At 41.9% G+C, this 15,990-nt stretch overlaps 1 protein-coding gene across 2 annotated transcripts in view; it reads left to right on the top strand.

Annotated features, from left to right (window-relative positions):
• DMXL1 (Dmx like 1) overlaps nt 1-15,990 on the top strand; it is a 1,781,042-nt gene that overhangs the window by 1,093,233 nt on the left and 671,819 nt on the right. For both annotated transcript variants that reach the window (XM_085632653.1, XM_085632652.1), the window contains exon 26: nt 2,090-2,166. In XM_085632653.1, the coding sequence (XP_085488779.1) occupies nt 2,090-2,166 (77 nt within the window). The remainder of the gene's footprint in view (nt 1-2,089; nt 2,167-15,990) is intronic.

Consider the following 15,990-nt stretch of genomic DNA (forward strand, 5'->3'; position numbering starts at 1 on the left):
TCTGACTAGGCAGTGCCATGTGACCCACACAAAGGGCTGATTACCTCCCACAGAAATCCTGGCAGAGAGGGCTGGGTTGAAAGGAGACCCTTACACTTTGAGGGCTTGCTTTGAAGTCACCCCCACTTCAAAGGTACTTTTGGGTATAAGTAGTGGGGCTTTGAGCCTACCAAGACAGTATCCAACTGGACCTGTGAAGATCTCTGCCAGGAGTAAAGACTGCTGTGCTACAAGGATTGCCACTCTGCTTGACTGACTGTTCTTAAGGAACTGCTTCACTGCTGTCCTGAGTAGCCCTTCTGCCTGCTGATCTCTGCCCTGCTCAGGACAAGGACTAGGTGCATCTCACTTGAACCCAATGTGACCCCAGGGCTTGCTGGCTTGCCTCCTGTCTCTGGCCATCTAAGACTGCAACTCTGCTGCTGGATTCTGCCATCTGTGAGTCCTCCTTTGCCTGAGTTCCTGGGCCTCAGAAGTAGGTTGTGCAGCAGGTCGGTTCCAAAATCAACGCATCGTAACCTTTGTACTGGTCTGAACTGACTCAGCAGCCTTCGAAGCCGCCGCAGGGCTGATCTGAACACATCCCTCCGTGACTTGACGACGACACGGGACCAGACTAGAAGGTTCAACGATGATGCAGCGCCGATCCGAGGTTCCCACTGCGAGCCTCGAGGATGATGCAGCACCTGCCTCATGAGGGGTTTGACAACCACACGGGACCCAGCTGTGAGGCTCGATTTCGAAACAGCTGACCCTTTGTGAGTCCTGTAGCCAGCCTGCCCTTCATCGCAGTTGGCCTGAACTTTGGATGTACCCCGGTGTAGCGTGACCTCAAGTAACCTTTTAGCGCCATTGATGCCAAGCACTATTTTTGATTTATTCTTAAGAAATTCGTAACTCCAGTTCTACTAATTGGATTTTTGTTGTTTTGGTCTTGATTTACTCATAAGTGTATCGTCTATTTTACTAACCCTATGTGGAGTCTATTTGTAGTGTTTTCATTGTGTTACTGTCTGTGTGTTTGTGTTGCATAAATACTTTACACATTGCCTCTTTAGATAAGCCTGCCTGATCTGTGCCAAGCTACGAGAGGGTTAGCACAGGTTATCTTTTAGTGTATAAATTGCTTACTCTGACTATGATTGTGGTCCCTACTTGGACAAGTTGCATACCACTGCCAACTAGAGACCCAATTTCTAACAGATATCTTTGATTGTTTTTTCACCCCAGGCATAAATAGCCGCCTCTCTTCCATCAAAGTAAATCATAGCATATATGCTTGGGTTTGTCATTCAGGGCCAAAAACCTGCCTGTATTGAAGTGCCTGTGCTCCTTTCCTTATTAACTGATTTACTTTGCTTTTTTCCCTCAAAGGGGTTTAGAAGGGTTTGGGCATACTGATGGCTTCATGTGAAGCTAGGATCCTGCCATCTAAATGCACAAGGTAAAATTGGTGTCATATGTTCAGCTTACCATATGTCCACGATGTGGTCATTTTGAGACTGTCTGTCATGGCCCAGTCAATAGGGTTCATGCTAACTCTTTATGCTGTCAAAGTCTAGACAGGGGTTGCTTGCAATGTTGTACTTGGAGTCCCTTTTGCAGCACATTATAACCTTCCCCATTTTTAAATTGATTCAAATATCTGAGTGGCCAACTTTTTATAAGTTCCACAAATCAACACCATAAGATGATCCCTCCAATGTATGTGTTAATGATTTTATGATATTTTACCTCATTACGTTCCAGAGCTCAGACAAACAATTTGCCTGCCTGCCTGTCATTGTAGGCTCTGCAATAGAAAAAATTACATGTGACAGGCCAAATAGTCTTTCTCATTTATGAGTAGGCCTATGTGTGAAATGTGTTAGATCTACCACCAGATCTTTGTTATTGATTGTTAAGAAGGGGCTCCTATTTTCTTTCTTCTGGGCTACTACCTCAAATCAAATAGATTCAAGGCCCTTATATTTATATGCATACTTCCAGAAATGAGCCTGTGTTGTGCATAATTGTATTGCATTCTGATATTTATATATGAACTATAAGGATCAACAAGGCTTTACATGTTTCCTTTCCTATTTTTTAGGTACATGTCATGCATTCGTTAGCAGCCTCACTTTCTGCTTGTATCTACCAGTGCCTTTGCGGCGGTCACAATTGCAGGTAAAGATGCTAAGACAAAGTGCTCATTCTGAACATTTGTTTTATTGGGTGCCACATGGCACATTAGTTTGCTTTAAAAGGTTCTTTTCAAACAAGATGTTCACATCCGTTGTAGTCCTGTGTTGTCATGCCTTCTCACTAATAGGCAGTTACTTATGATAAAGAATTGCCTCTAGACACTAATTAAAGCTCCTCGGTCTTTTGAAGTATTATAGAGAGTATGGTGACCCATAAAATTAGGAATCCTGCCCATTGTCTTTTATTTCAAATTAATTTGTGCTTTGAATCAGTCCTTCTGGTCTTCTTAACATTTCGGGAGAACATCCCAATGTTTTGGATCAAGGTGAGCACAATGGGATTTTGAGTTACATAGATTACCATGATAAATAAATTCCTCTTGAAGAAAAAAATTAGCGAACAAATCAAGCATTATCTCGTTAACAAAATAAAAATCTGATGATGCTTAAGCAGTCCAGAACTTTGGGAACAATTGCAAACTCTTGATGTTGTCAGCCTGTCTGCAGTTTAGGGCTGTGTGGGTTTTATTTTTTCTGAGGTACAGTGTTGATCAAGGCAGCGATAATGGCACAATGCATCTCATTGTTATTCAATACTTTTCTCTTCCTTATGAGCCCATGTTTCTGGTATTTTCCGACAGTTACACAACAACTAGCAGTAAGGTAATTTGGATGTTATTTATGTTTGATTCAAAGGTGTTGTAAGTCTCCACCATTTTTGTGCTGTGATCTAGATTTTTGCTCTTTGCTACAAATTTTCACTAAGTGCCTTTGCACTCCATGATATTCTTCTGTATTCCTTATTCACCTCCCTTTTTGTGTTCCCATCTCTAGGAGGGTTTTTGTACTGTGCTACAAAGAGTGGAGAAGTCCCCTATCATGTTTTATACCCTGGTCATTCATTGATTAAATGCTTTTTGATTTGTAGGTAGATGATTAAGGGGTTGTGGAATTTTTTTAATCTGTGTCAAGGGACAAAAGGCTCCATAAATCTACATGCCTTTGTAAAATCCACTTGTCCCACCTATTTCCTACATTAATTACATTGACAAACTGAGAAACATTATTATATTTTTTTATTTTATTAAAGCTGATAAACCAAATTGTTGTTTAGCAATAATGCTAAAGCAAGCATTTATACAGCGGTATCCCAATTCATCTAAACAGAAATTCAACAATAAATGAGTTTGCATGAGCGGCTGCTCTCAGTCTATACTGACAATAGTTAACCAGTTCTTATTCACAGTGCTGTGGACGGGTCTCAGACCCTGGATACTCAAGGCATCATGGTCATCCCCTGGCAGTGACAGAAGATTTTTGATTCAGAAGCAGTCACAGATGGCTCAACTTCCAATCAAATGTGAGACAGACTGAGATCCATGAGCTGCTGCACAGGCAGTGCCCATCATGTGCCAGGCAGAGCCGAACTTGAGCTCACTGTCCTGTAAAGTCACAAATCAGGCACACGTCAGGCTTACCTTATAGAGGCAGTAGCTTGTCAAGAAAAAAATTATTTCCCCAAATCCTGCAAGTTCTTTCAGCAGGAGCCATTCTACAAACATAAGACCAGCTAAGAGGCTTGCAGAATGGGGATGGTTCTATTGTTCTTCTAGTCTCTATGGCCAACCTGTCCCTCCGTAGGTCAAAGAAGGCCGGATCCATTCCAGACTTTCAGGATAACCACTGCCTATGTAAAAGAGTTCTTAAGTGATTACTGATATGTATATTTATTTATTGTGTTAATTAATGGAAAATCTGATATGGTGTTGTCCTTCCTCGGAATACGTTGGCCACTATTGAAACACCAGTCCTACCACACACTTGTCCAGTTCACCAAGGGCACTACTAGTTTCTGTATCATGTACCCCGCATCATTCTGAACTTGATCCAAATCAAGTAACAGACACATACTACAGATGCTCTAAATAACAGTTAATTAGTTAATACTGGGTGTTACATCCAGCCTAAACTAGCAAACTGAAATTCATAAAGCTCTGGTCTGCAAACACAAAAATAAACAAGACAGCGCTGTTGCCATAGAGAAATAGTTGACTTCTTTTATTCTACACAAACGTGTAGACAGTACAAGTTTATTCAGTATTTCACTCCTGACCCAAGTAGTTCAGATTCCAGATGACACCTCCTCTGCACCCAGCGCCGCCTAGGCTGCAGTCCGCCAGGGAGCTGGCCATCCAGTGTAAAAGGCTGGGAAGGAGGGCCTGCATTATAACTTTATGAGAGAGCCTCTTCTCTCATACTGTCTAGAGTTTACATAAGGAATGCATGCTATGTTTTCTTTTTCCACTGCGAGCAAGCACAAAGGGAATGCATGTATTGGTGGAACTTAAGTAAAATGAAAAGATTCAGAATGCATGCATTTCAGCTATATGTTCTGCATTCAACTGTGTTGAAATGTTTCCACTTCACAGGGTTTTAGTTCAATATTTGTACAAGTAGTATTCATGAAAGTATTTAAAACACTATTTATATGGTTTAAGAGACATGGTGGTCTCGAAATGAAATAAAGAGCAGACATATTTCTGATCTGTCTTTCTTGACAACAATCAGACTAGGACAATTCTCCCAACCAGTTAGAAGCTTTTGGGAGAGTAATATATCCTTGGGCAGTATGAATTCAGCTTTCTTTCCTGAATATGCATCACTACCCAGGGTCGCAAATTCTAATGTCACATATACAGAGAGGAAAGGCTCAGATGGTAATGAAATCGGTATTAAGTCAGTCCTGAAGTGATCCTTACAGAGACCTAAGTTTAACTGTTCAGTTAGCCTGATATTGATTTGAGCGTAACTGTGTAATCTTGTGCATGTATGATCAACCCTATGAAAGAGGAGATACAATGAAGCACATGAAGGAACACTGTAAGCCTCTATCCTGGCGATCTCAGCAGTAGGCTGCGCAGAGTAACGTCCTTAAGATGACAGTCAAACAGATCAGTTGCTGCTGGCGTGGTTCCTTCAATAAGTGGACCCTTGCGTAGGAGCTTAGACTTCACGGCCTAATCGTGTTTGTGAAGGACCTTAACCAGTTTGCAGTTCATCTAAGGGTCAGATGGATCAAGCTCTTTAATATTGGCAGACCCGCAGGATCATATTACTTAATAAAGTGACAGGTGCTGGATTAAGTTTCTCACAGATACATATCAAGTGGATAAGATCTTCTTTTTGACTGCCACACAGGCGACACTTTTTTGAGCCAGTGTTTTTCCACCTTGGAGCATCCGAAAGTGAGGGATACTTTCTGAAGCACAGTGCCATTAGCTGTCTTTTTAGATGGACCGAAAAAGTTAGATCTAGGTAAGCCGCCGGTTTGAGGACTATATAGTTGTTGAGTACTGACCAGGAATGGGATCTTTGGCTAAAAATTCTTTTGTCCAATAGTAGAGGATGGAGTTTTGCAGCTTTGTTTAGTGCTAACTTAAATATTGGAAAGGGCAGGTTTTTTTCAGAGGTCCAAAGTGCAAGTAGATTTAAGTGCATTGTGAAAAAAGTCAGTGTATGGTGATTCTTTCCCCTTTCTCAAATTCTAACCACAGTGCCTCGTTGAGGCTCGGGTTCTCAGTGTTTTGTTTTATGCAATACCAAACTTTTATTGATGAATAGAGTCTGCCCAATGTTTCGTTCATTAGGCCGAATTCCAGGCGCATTTGTGCCGGTGAAGCGGTTTGAGGGAGTTGAAAATCCTTTTTAAAAATGGTAGTTGTTGAGTTATTAAGAAGAGTTTAGTCTTTTCCATGAAGGGCTGTGCTCGCATATGTTAAACTTGGGAGTGTTTTGTCTGTTATTTCCGAGATTAGTGGTCTGAATGATGGGCGGCCAGGTTCTTTGCCTATGACTTGTAAACAAAAGTTAATGTGCTTGCCCGTTGAGCCATGTAGTTTTTCTGTTCACAATGAGTTAGTTTATTATCAATGTAAAATCCCAGATATTTATAACTTGACATATTCTCCAGAGATTTTCCTTCTAGCCAGATATTAAACGGATGGGCTGACCGATTACTGATAACTATAATTTTTGTTTTTGTTATGTTGATTTCTAACTTATTTACTGTTAGAAATTCTACAAGTTCCGTTAATAATCTGGTTAGACCAATCTTGGTTAAACTGATTAAGACAATGTCATCCGCATAGACAAGGTGCAAAAGGGGAAAAGAGCCAAGATGCGGGGAATGGGAGTTAATTATATTAGGTTTTACTGACAGGTCGGATATAAAAAGATTAAATAAATGTGGGGCCAACACTAATCCTGCTTCAAGCCCTTATTTATGTATAATTTTCTTGAAAGTCTTGAGCAGTCCTCAAGTTTCTCTTTTACCCATGTATCAGTATAAAATAACATTAATCCTTTTAAAATTCTTTCCGGGGTGTTCCATGCTCATAATTTGGCCCACAAAAGTTTCCGGGCAGCTTTTAGATCAATAAAACAGAGCTGCAAACTCTGTTTGTTTTTCTTATGTTTGTGTGTGTTTTGCTTGAAATTGCACAGAGTTAATGATTTGTTCTAACCCCAAATTGTGGCCTACCCCAACAGCCATATCTGTAGTATCCCACTCCCAAGTTGTTCTAATCTAGGGACCCATTAAAATGCAAGACTCAATAAAGTAGGGAATTTCAGTGTTCTTAAATTGGGACAAAAGTCACATCCAAAATTGGCAACTGAGCATCTTATAGAAGCTGCCTACTACTAATAGTGCTTACAAATCCACATTTTGCAGCATTACAATGCAGTTGTTGCTGCAACAGTGGGCTAGTATGTTGCCTTACTTGTCAAACATTGATGAAATGAAACATGTAAGGCAAATTGAGCCCAGTACTCACCTGCTTTTACTCTCTCGCTCAGGAAGACTTGTTTGCTTCACGCCCTCGCACATCAACTCACTGTAGAGAAGGAAGTGGGAAGACGAGGACAGGGCCAGAGTAACATGGCCAGTCACTATGCTGGCTCAGAATAAAGACAGCAAATGACTACCCATGTTCTTATTATTGCCCGCTCTGAGCTGCCTTTCATTTCAGGGCCTTCAAGGGTTGTTTATCGAGAAAACACATCCCACTACCAGCCAACTCCGATGTTCCTCTTATTTTCTTGAATACAGAGACTGATATTCAGATTCATTTAGCAAGGCAAAACACCTCTGCACCTGGGAAGAGGGGACTGCGATCTCTATGACCCTGCTCAAGGATGCAGCACGAATTCTGGCACATAGAAGAATGAACAAGGGCTCTGTCCAGCCTGACATGTGAACCTCAAAGCAGAGTGCCTTGATTTCACTTCTGAAATAGTATGCTTAATAGTCATCTGCTGCAATAAGAAAACAAATAAACCTGTGTGTATCAAAGTGAAAGTTAAAAAAACTAAGGAAATAAAGATAACACCACAACTACATTCACAAGCTTTTAGTTAACCAAAGGCCTCCGAACGTTTCCCATGTTTATGAAATTTCTTTCAGTCTTCCTGATTGGCTGTGAGATCTAGCATGCCACTGATCTTACATTGTTTACCCTAATTTAATGTCTAGTTGTCCATCGGACAAAATAGACCTTAAATCTTCTTGTTCACAATAAAACATTTCTCGGGTGTCAGGCGATACGAATCCCACTCCTCTGGGATTAATATTTATTCTCATAAATTCTGCAAGCCATCAGGAAAGATTGCGATAATTAATTTGTTTTGTTCTGAATTGATTAAATTATGTTATCTTTTTGGATTGATAACCAATGCAGTGCTTTGAAATCCACCTGACTACCTACATTATTCCTAACTGTGACAAGGTTTTTTTATACACTGTGAAATTCCTAAAAGAGTGAGCAGCTGTGTTTCTTACATGGTGATACTAGTGTGTTTAGTGAGATCTGTTTCATCAACATCTGAAAGAAACACATAGTGCTAGATTCCTTACCTGATAATTACCCCCAGGCGTCAGACTGGATCCGTAAAGTTTTCGTCAGCAGTACCCCTGCGCATCGGAAGGTGGGGTCATGCAGCTCCACGTCCGTCGTTGGCATCATAGTCGCCAAGATGACGTCACGGCAGCTACTTTGACGCCGCCCTCGCGCACTGACGTCAGTCTTTTCTTTTTCCAAGAGGATAACCTTCAAGCTCCTCACCCACGCACACAAGGCACTCCACAACACCGGCCAGCGTACCTCAACAGCCGACTCAGCTTCTACACCCCCTCTTGCCAGCTCCGCTCCGCAGACCACACCCTCGCCACTGTCCCCCGCATCCGAAGAGTGACCGCCAGCAGAAGATCATTCTCCCACCTCGCCGCCGCCTCCCCATCCGCCTACGACAGACCCAAGACCTACTGACCTTCAGAAGACTCCTCAAGACCTTGCTCTTCGAACAGTAGCAGCATCCCCCTACCCCCCCTTTTTAGCGCCTTGAGACCCTCACGGGTATGTAGTGCGCTTTACAAATGCTATGATTTGATTGATTGATTGATTGATTGATTGATTGATTGATTGTTGTTTGGTTTGATACCTTGGTCCAAGAAAGTGACAAAGTTGGCATGGGACCAGGGGAGTGGTGTGTAAGTTGAGTGAGTGTGGTGTGCAACTAGTACTGAATGATGCTCGTGGATGTTTGAATATTTGTGAGTGAGAGTGGCAAGGTGAGCCCAGATTGTGGCTATTTTTCGTTGTGAGTTCACTTAAGAGCTATGGTCATGTTTTTGTAACATTGTACATATTACATGAAGTGTGATATATAAAAAAGAAAACAATAGAAATGAAATAATTTTTCTAAAATAAAAACTATTGACTAGTTCCGGCTGACATTGATGAGTGTTAATGCGCCGTAATAATCTATTGGAAAGGATCATCAGTATTGGCATTCTGGCAGCCAGGCGTCCCTCCACTAAGTTGGTATACGCCTGCAGGTGGAACACATTTGTGGCATGGTGCACAGCAAAGGCTGTGGATCCCATTTCTGCCCCTCTTTCGGAAGTTCTTCTGTTTCTTCTTTCCTTGGCCCAGCAGGGCTCTGCTCTGGGCACTATCAAGGGCTATCTTTCTGCTATTTCGGCCTCTCTCAGGCTCCCTGATCAACCCTCTCTTTTCAAGTCCCCTGTTGTAAATAGATTTCTCAAAGGCATTACTCATCTTTTTCCTCCTATTCCTTTTGTAATGCCACAGTGGGACTTGAATCTGGTTCCTTACATATTTAATGTACGCTCCCTTTGAGCCTCTGCACAAATGTCCTCTTCGTCTGCTGACCTTGAAGACAGCATTCCTGGTTGCCATCACCTCTGCCAGGAGAGTGAGTGAGCTCCAGGCTCTTCCTTGTAAGCCTCCCTTTCTATCTGTCCATCCGGACAAAGTTGTGCTCAGGACACGTCCATCCTTTCTGCCAAAGGTTGTCACTGCCTTTCACATCAGGCAGACTATCACTTTGCCCACCTTCTTTCCGCCTCCACATCCTAGAGAGGAAGAGAGGCAATAATTGGCCTGTAGTAATCCGAGTGCTCTTTCTCTGTCACCCCCACTTTTATTGGGAGTGACCGCATCTATCAGAAAGTATCTCTGGCCATTAGGGTCCGCTTTATGTGATTCACTGAAATGCCGGGCTACCGGAAATGCCTGATCTTGATTTTTTTTATCGCCCGTAGGTGCTGGAGTACCCTCTTGTGTGCTTGTAGTATTGTGCTTCCAACGTAGCTAAGCCCACAAGGGCACTCCACCACATAGACGGCATAGTCTGTTTTGCAATTGAGGGACTTGGTTATAAGATTTTCCTTATCACTGAAAGGGGTTTTGTATGTAGTCCGGTTGCTGCCGTGCTGGCAAGCCTTACATAATCTACATTTGAAAAAACCCTTTCTTTGTGTCAGCCACGAGTTTTTGCTGGGACCTGTAGGGTCATTTTGGACCAAAATATCTTTCATGGACACTGCTCTGCTATAAGTGATAGCTGGTTTTCTGGGAAGCAGATGCCCAATCATAGGGTCACTTAGGACCAAGGGCCAATTTTTGATTATGAGCTTTCTGGTTTGTTTTTCTTGTTTATTGTACTTTAAAATGAATCTAAAGTTGTCTCCATCTTTTTGTTTCATTGTGTCCTTTACTGTTTGGTTGGGTGCCTCGCTATCTTTTTTGAGAAGGGTCTCTCTAGGCTGGGCCCTGCTTTTGATGATGGCTGAGTCAATGCAGTGTTTAGTATAGCCCCTTTCTCTGAATCGCTGCTTGCTGTTCTCTTGCTCTGTGATCAGGTCTTTTTCACAGCTGCAAATGCGTCTTAACCTAAGCATCTCACCGTAGGGAATGCTTCGGATGAGATGCTTAGGGTGTGAACTACCAGCGTGCAATACTGCATTGGCCGCTGTCGGCTTTCTATGTAGTTTTGTTTCTAGCTTGCCATCCTCGACAAAGACCTGCAAGTCTATGATATTGACACTCTTGGTACTAATGGAGGCTGTGAAGTGTAGGTTCAATGAGTTGTTATTCAGTCCCTCTATGAATCCCTCTGCTTCACTGATCGATCCATCCCAAATTGAAAAGAGGTCATCAATATACCTCCACCAGGCCTTTAAGTTGTTTTTAACGAAGGATGTGTGTTCTTTAGATAGGACCAGCTCATATGAAGACAGGCATAGCTGGTGGTGAAGCTGGCCCCCATCGCTACCCCTCGCAACTGGTGGTATAGGGTGTTCTGAAACATAAAATAGTTGATATGTAAACAAAAATCTACCATGTTCAAAAGCATGGATCTGTGTTGAGCATAATCTGGTCCACTCCTGGCCAGATAAAATTCAAGGGCCCTTAGACCATCTTTATGGTCTATAGACGTATATAGGGATGTCACATCTAGTGTCATTAATAGGTATTCATTACGCCATGGATAGTCAATCGATTTTACTAAAAAAGTCACTTGTGTCCAAATATAAGATGCCAAATTCTGGACATGTTCATGTAAATAATAGTCAATATATCTGGAGGTGTTCTCAAGCAAACTTTTGTGTGGAGATATAATAGGTCTGCCTGGTGGTACTTGGCCGTCTTGTGAATCTTCGGGATAAAATATAGGATGGGGACACCTGGCTTGTCATTTTTCATGTATTTGAATTCATCCAAAGATTACAGTTCTGTATTTTTCCACCCTATTAACTTCATGTAAAAATCATTATTAACTTTGCGCCAGGTTGGATAATCGCTGCGCCAATAGCATTCTGTGTCCTTAAGTTGTTTCATTGCCTCTGTAATGTAGTCCTCTTTTTTCCATAAGACTACATTGCCGCCCTTATCGGCATTGTGGATGACAATATCCGGATTTCTCTTGAGTTTGGACATCAGTGCATTAAATTGGATCTCCCGTCTATTGACCTTTCGTTTGGTGGGATTCAGTATTTTGTAATTTAAGTCTTTTAGACCTCCCACCACATTATCATGAAAACTGTCAATTGAATCCTTGATCATCAACGGATTGAATGTCGAGCGGGGCTTAAACGGAGTCTTTGGTTTGATATGTATTTCTTTGTCCTTCTCATTTTCATCTCCCGCTTTGTTAGACCTGGAGATCTGATTTTCTTCCACTAGTACTTGCATATCCGTTAATAGTCCCATATCTGATGGATTAAGATTGTATTGATTGTCTTCTTGGTCGTTGACAGTAGCTTGCTGCATTACTGTTTCTGTTCTCAGCTTATCTTGTTGTTGATTATGCTGTAAAAAGTATTTTTTTAATTTTAACTTACATATGACATTGTACATATCTAATCTTGTAGTGGCATAGCTGAAGGAACTGACAGGGCAGTAAGAGAGTCCCAGAGAGAGGAGTTATTCCGCTTTATTGAGCACATTTGTGAGGTTCAAGACAGTGGGATTAATATCAGATTTACACTGTTCTAGCGTCTCCAATTCCTCTATTGTTTATTTTGTTGCGTTTTGCTGCTTGTCGCTTCACTTCCTGTTCCGCCTTCTTTTCCGGTGCTGTAGCCTGTTCCAAAATTTCCTATGGAAATTAACATTGGGAAAATACGTTTTGGGACCCTCCTTTTTTCTTGGCCCCCGCTTGACGTGTCACCTCGAAACTTTCAAGACACGAGCTGAGCGGAGCGGGCCATTAGTTTTAGTTTTGAAAATTTCACGGAGATTCGTCAAATGGCGCCAAAGATATTGGCAAAATAAAAATTGCTTTTTGAATAGAAACGAGGTCCTAACTATAACTACCTACTGGCGACTGCCAGTAGGTAATATATATATATATATATATATATATATATATTACCTACTGGCGGTCGCCAGTAGGTAGTTATAGTTAGGACCCTGTTTCCATAGGAAAACCGCAACATTCTATTTTGAATAACTTTGGCGCCGGTCGACGAATCCTCGCGAAATTTTCAAAATAGGTGGGGCGCTACGCTCCGCTCCTACCCTGAAAGTCTCGGGGGGATTCGTCAAGCGGGGGCTGAGATAAAAGGGGGGTCCCAAAACACGTTTTTCCCATGCATTTTTCCATAGGACCTTTAGACACAGCTACAGCCCGAACGGCTGAACAGAGTTCCTTGAAATTTGGCAGAGAGGTAGTCTACAGGTCAAGGAAGTGCCTTTTGTAGGTTTGGTGTAAATCTGTTCAGTAGATTCTGAGAAAATAGCCTTTAAATCAATATATATATCTGAGCCAGCTTACGGTGCGCTTACGGTGCGCTTACCGTACGCGTACGGTGACGTGCGCGAGCGCGATTCTGATTGGCTGTTCGATCTAAGTAAACATTCGAATCGTTCGAAACCAGGAAGCGGCGGCCGCCATTTTCTCTCTCGCACTCTGATGGGGGCAGCATAAACCAAGTCAAAAAACATCTAAAGGGGCAGTATATTCAGTTCTTAACCACCCAGCATCGATATAGGTGTCCCCCAACAACCCCCAAGGCCAAAAAAAACTATTTTAATTTTTTTCGAAAAATCGCCAATTACGCTTACCGAACGCGTACGGTTAAAATTATTAAAAAAAAAAAAATTATCCACACTTTCCCCACCCCGTGTGCAAATGGTGCTTGAAGGGCACCATTTGTGCATGGCATATGTACAAACGGAAACTACAAATGAATACCTTTCACAACGAAGCGCATAATATGTCCCCCATGTGCGCACGGTGCGCGAAGCGCATCGTGCCTACATGGCCCATCCCGCGTAACGTGGGCACGCGGTGCGCGCAGCGCACCGCGTGACCACCGTGCGTGCACGGCACTAACTGCGTAAAGTGGGCGCGCGGTGCGCGAAGCGCACCGCTTGCTCACTGTGCGCGCACGGTGCACGCACGGAACGAACAGCGTTAACTGGGCGCGCACACCACGAATGGCGTAAAGTAACTTAGCATTTAAAAAACCGTACAAATTCACTGAAAAAACCATAGGTTTCACACAAGTTATAGTTAGCTGTACATTTCACTCGTAAAAAACCAATGAAATTCCCCCGTTATAGTTAGTGCAGGCAACTATAACTCACGCGACCGCAATCCTCTGCTGATGACATATGTGTCTTTATGAAAAAAAAATATTTGTAATATATGTATAGCTAAAATTTAATGGAAGAAGACATGGGCAAATAAGTGTCTAAATACAGTATTAGCATCAGTAGAGGATTGCGGTCGCGTGAGTTATAGTTGCCTGCACTAACTATAACGGGGGAATTTCATTGTTTTTTTACGAGTGAAATGTACAGCTAACTATAACTTGTGTGAAACCTATGGTTTTTTCAGTGAATATATATATATATATATATATATATATATTCACTGAAAAAAACATAGGTTTCAGGCACGTTATAGTTAGGAATTAGCATTTAAAAAACCTTCGAAATTCACTGAAAAAACCATAGGTTTCGGGGGCGTTCTAGTTAGCTGGACTTTTCACTCGTACAAAACCATTGAAGTTCCCCCGTTATAGTTAGTTCAGCTAACTATAACTCGCGCGCCCGCAATGCACTGCTGATGACGTCACATATTACATCACTCATGACATGGTCAGTGACATCACTCATGACATCACTGATGACATCATCCAGTGAATGTGTGTTTTTCGGAAAATTACATATGTTTTATATATGTATATTTCAAGGTCGATGGAAGAATAAATGGGTATATAAGTGTCTAAATGGATGATTTGTTTTTGAAAAATTGATTGTATAACTGACTAAGTGTATCTTAGTGAATACATGGCTTAGTGAGTAATGTTTAAATATGTAAATATCTGTATCAGTCTCTCACTTTGTGTATAAGTGGCTGCATGGGTTAGTGAGTAGCTACATGAGTGTCTATATAGGTTATTAGTTGGTTTTTTGAGTATCAGTATGAGTGTCTGAATGTCTGTATGGTTCGGTGGGGGGTATTACGTAGTGCATAGGTGCATGAATGAGTGACTCACTGTTTGTATGTGTTGAAGACAGCATGTGTGCAGGACTGTATGGGTGGATGAGTGTGTGCATGGGTGTGTTAATGAGTGAATGACTGTCTCAATAGTGTCTTTATGAGTAACTACATGTGTTTTAAACTAGTATATGTGACTATTGGTGTATATAAGTGAGTATATGTGAGAGTGAAAGATTGAAAGAGTTCCTGTATGAATAAGTATGTGTTTCTATAAGTGATTGTTTAAAAGACTAAGTATGTGTAAGTTTCTGTAGAAGTAAGTGTGGTGGTGTGTGTATAACTGTATATGCAAGTAAATGGATGTTTGATTCTTTATTAGCATGAGTGACTATGTGTGTGAGTAACTCTATGGATGAGTGGCGTTGTGTAACAGGATGTATAGGTGTATGAGTACATATGATGAGTGAGTACATGTATGAGTGACTGTATAGGACTGTTGGTGAATGAGTGGATGTGTATGTGGATCTTAGAATTACTGAATAGGTTGTTGTAACTGATATTGGTATGTCCATTGTTTTGAAAATTTTAGTTTCTATTTTTGAATGTGTGTATCAAAGGTTATATTAGGGGGAGAGGAGGTCTGCCACTCTATCACAAGGATGATGTCATCAGTGATGTCATGAGTGATGTCACTGACCATGTCATGAGTGATGTAATATATGACGTCATCAGCAGTGCATTGCGGGCGCGCGAGTTATCGTTAGCTGAACTAACTATAACGGGGGAATTTCAATGGTTTTGTACGAGTGAAAAGTCCAGCTAACTATAACGCCCCTGAAACCTATGGTTTTTTCAGTGAATTTCAAAGGTTTTTTAAATGCTAATTTCTAACTATGCCAACAGAGATAGGACATGTGAAGAAAGAAGAAAAAACGCACTGAAAGAAAAAAAAGAAATGCAGAAAGAAGCAACAGATGTCCTCAAAGACGAAGAAAAGTGCAGGAAGAAGGATAACGTGCAGAAAGAACAAACAGAAGAGCAGAAAGAAGCCTTTTTACAAAATCATTCTGTACCCTCAACTTTTTCAGACGGATACTGGTGGTAACTGAGTCTGACTAACCAGTCCTAGAGCCAGTGCTATGTTAAAAGACACTCAGCATACAGTGAAAACACCTACATACACTAGGGGACACTATGCGTTGGGGTCCCCCTGTGATCAGCATGACCTCCTCTGTAAGCCCCTAGTATATAATAGGGCAGGGGATTAAACCTACCTCTTTAAATGCACCACAGGCCCCGTCCCCTCACTTCCCCACTGTGTAAACACGCCCTGTGGCCGTGTTAAGTTGGGAGATTAAGTCCTCTTGAATCCTGAGGGTCCCTAGGGTCCAACTAGACCACTAGGTACCTCCAGTAAGCGCCACAGAGCTGTGTTGCAGAGAGATGTAAAAAGGGGCACGGCCTAGACCACCTCTCTACAACGCAGCGC

This window comes from Triturus cristatus, chromosome 2_1, assembly GCF_964204655.1.
Source record: "Triturus cristatus chromosome 2_1, aTriCri1.1, whole genome shotgun sequence".
Taxonomy (NCBI): domain Eukaryota; kingdom Metazoa; phylum Chordata; class Amphibia; order Caudata; family Salamandridae; genus Triturus; species Triturus cristatus.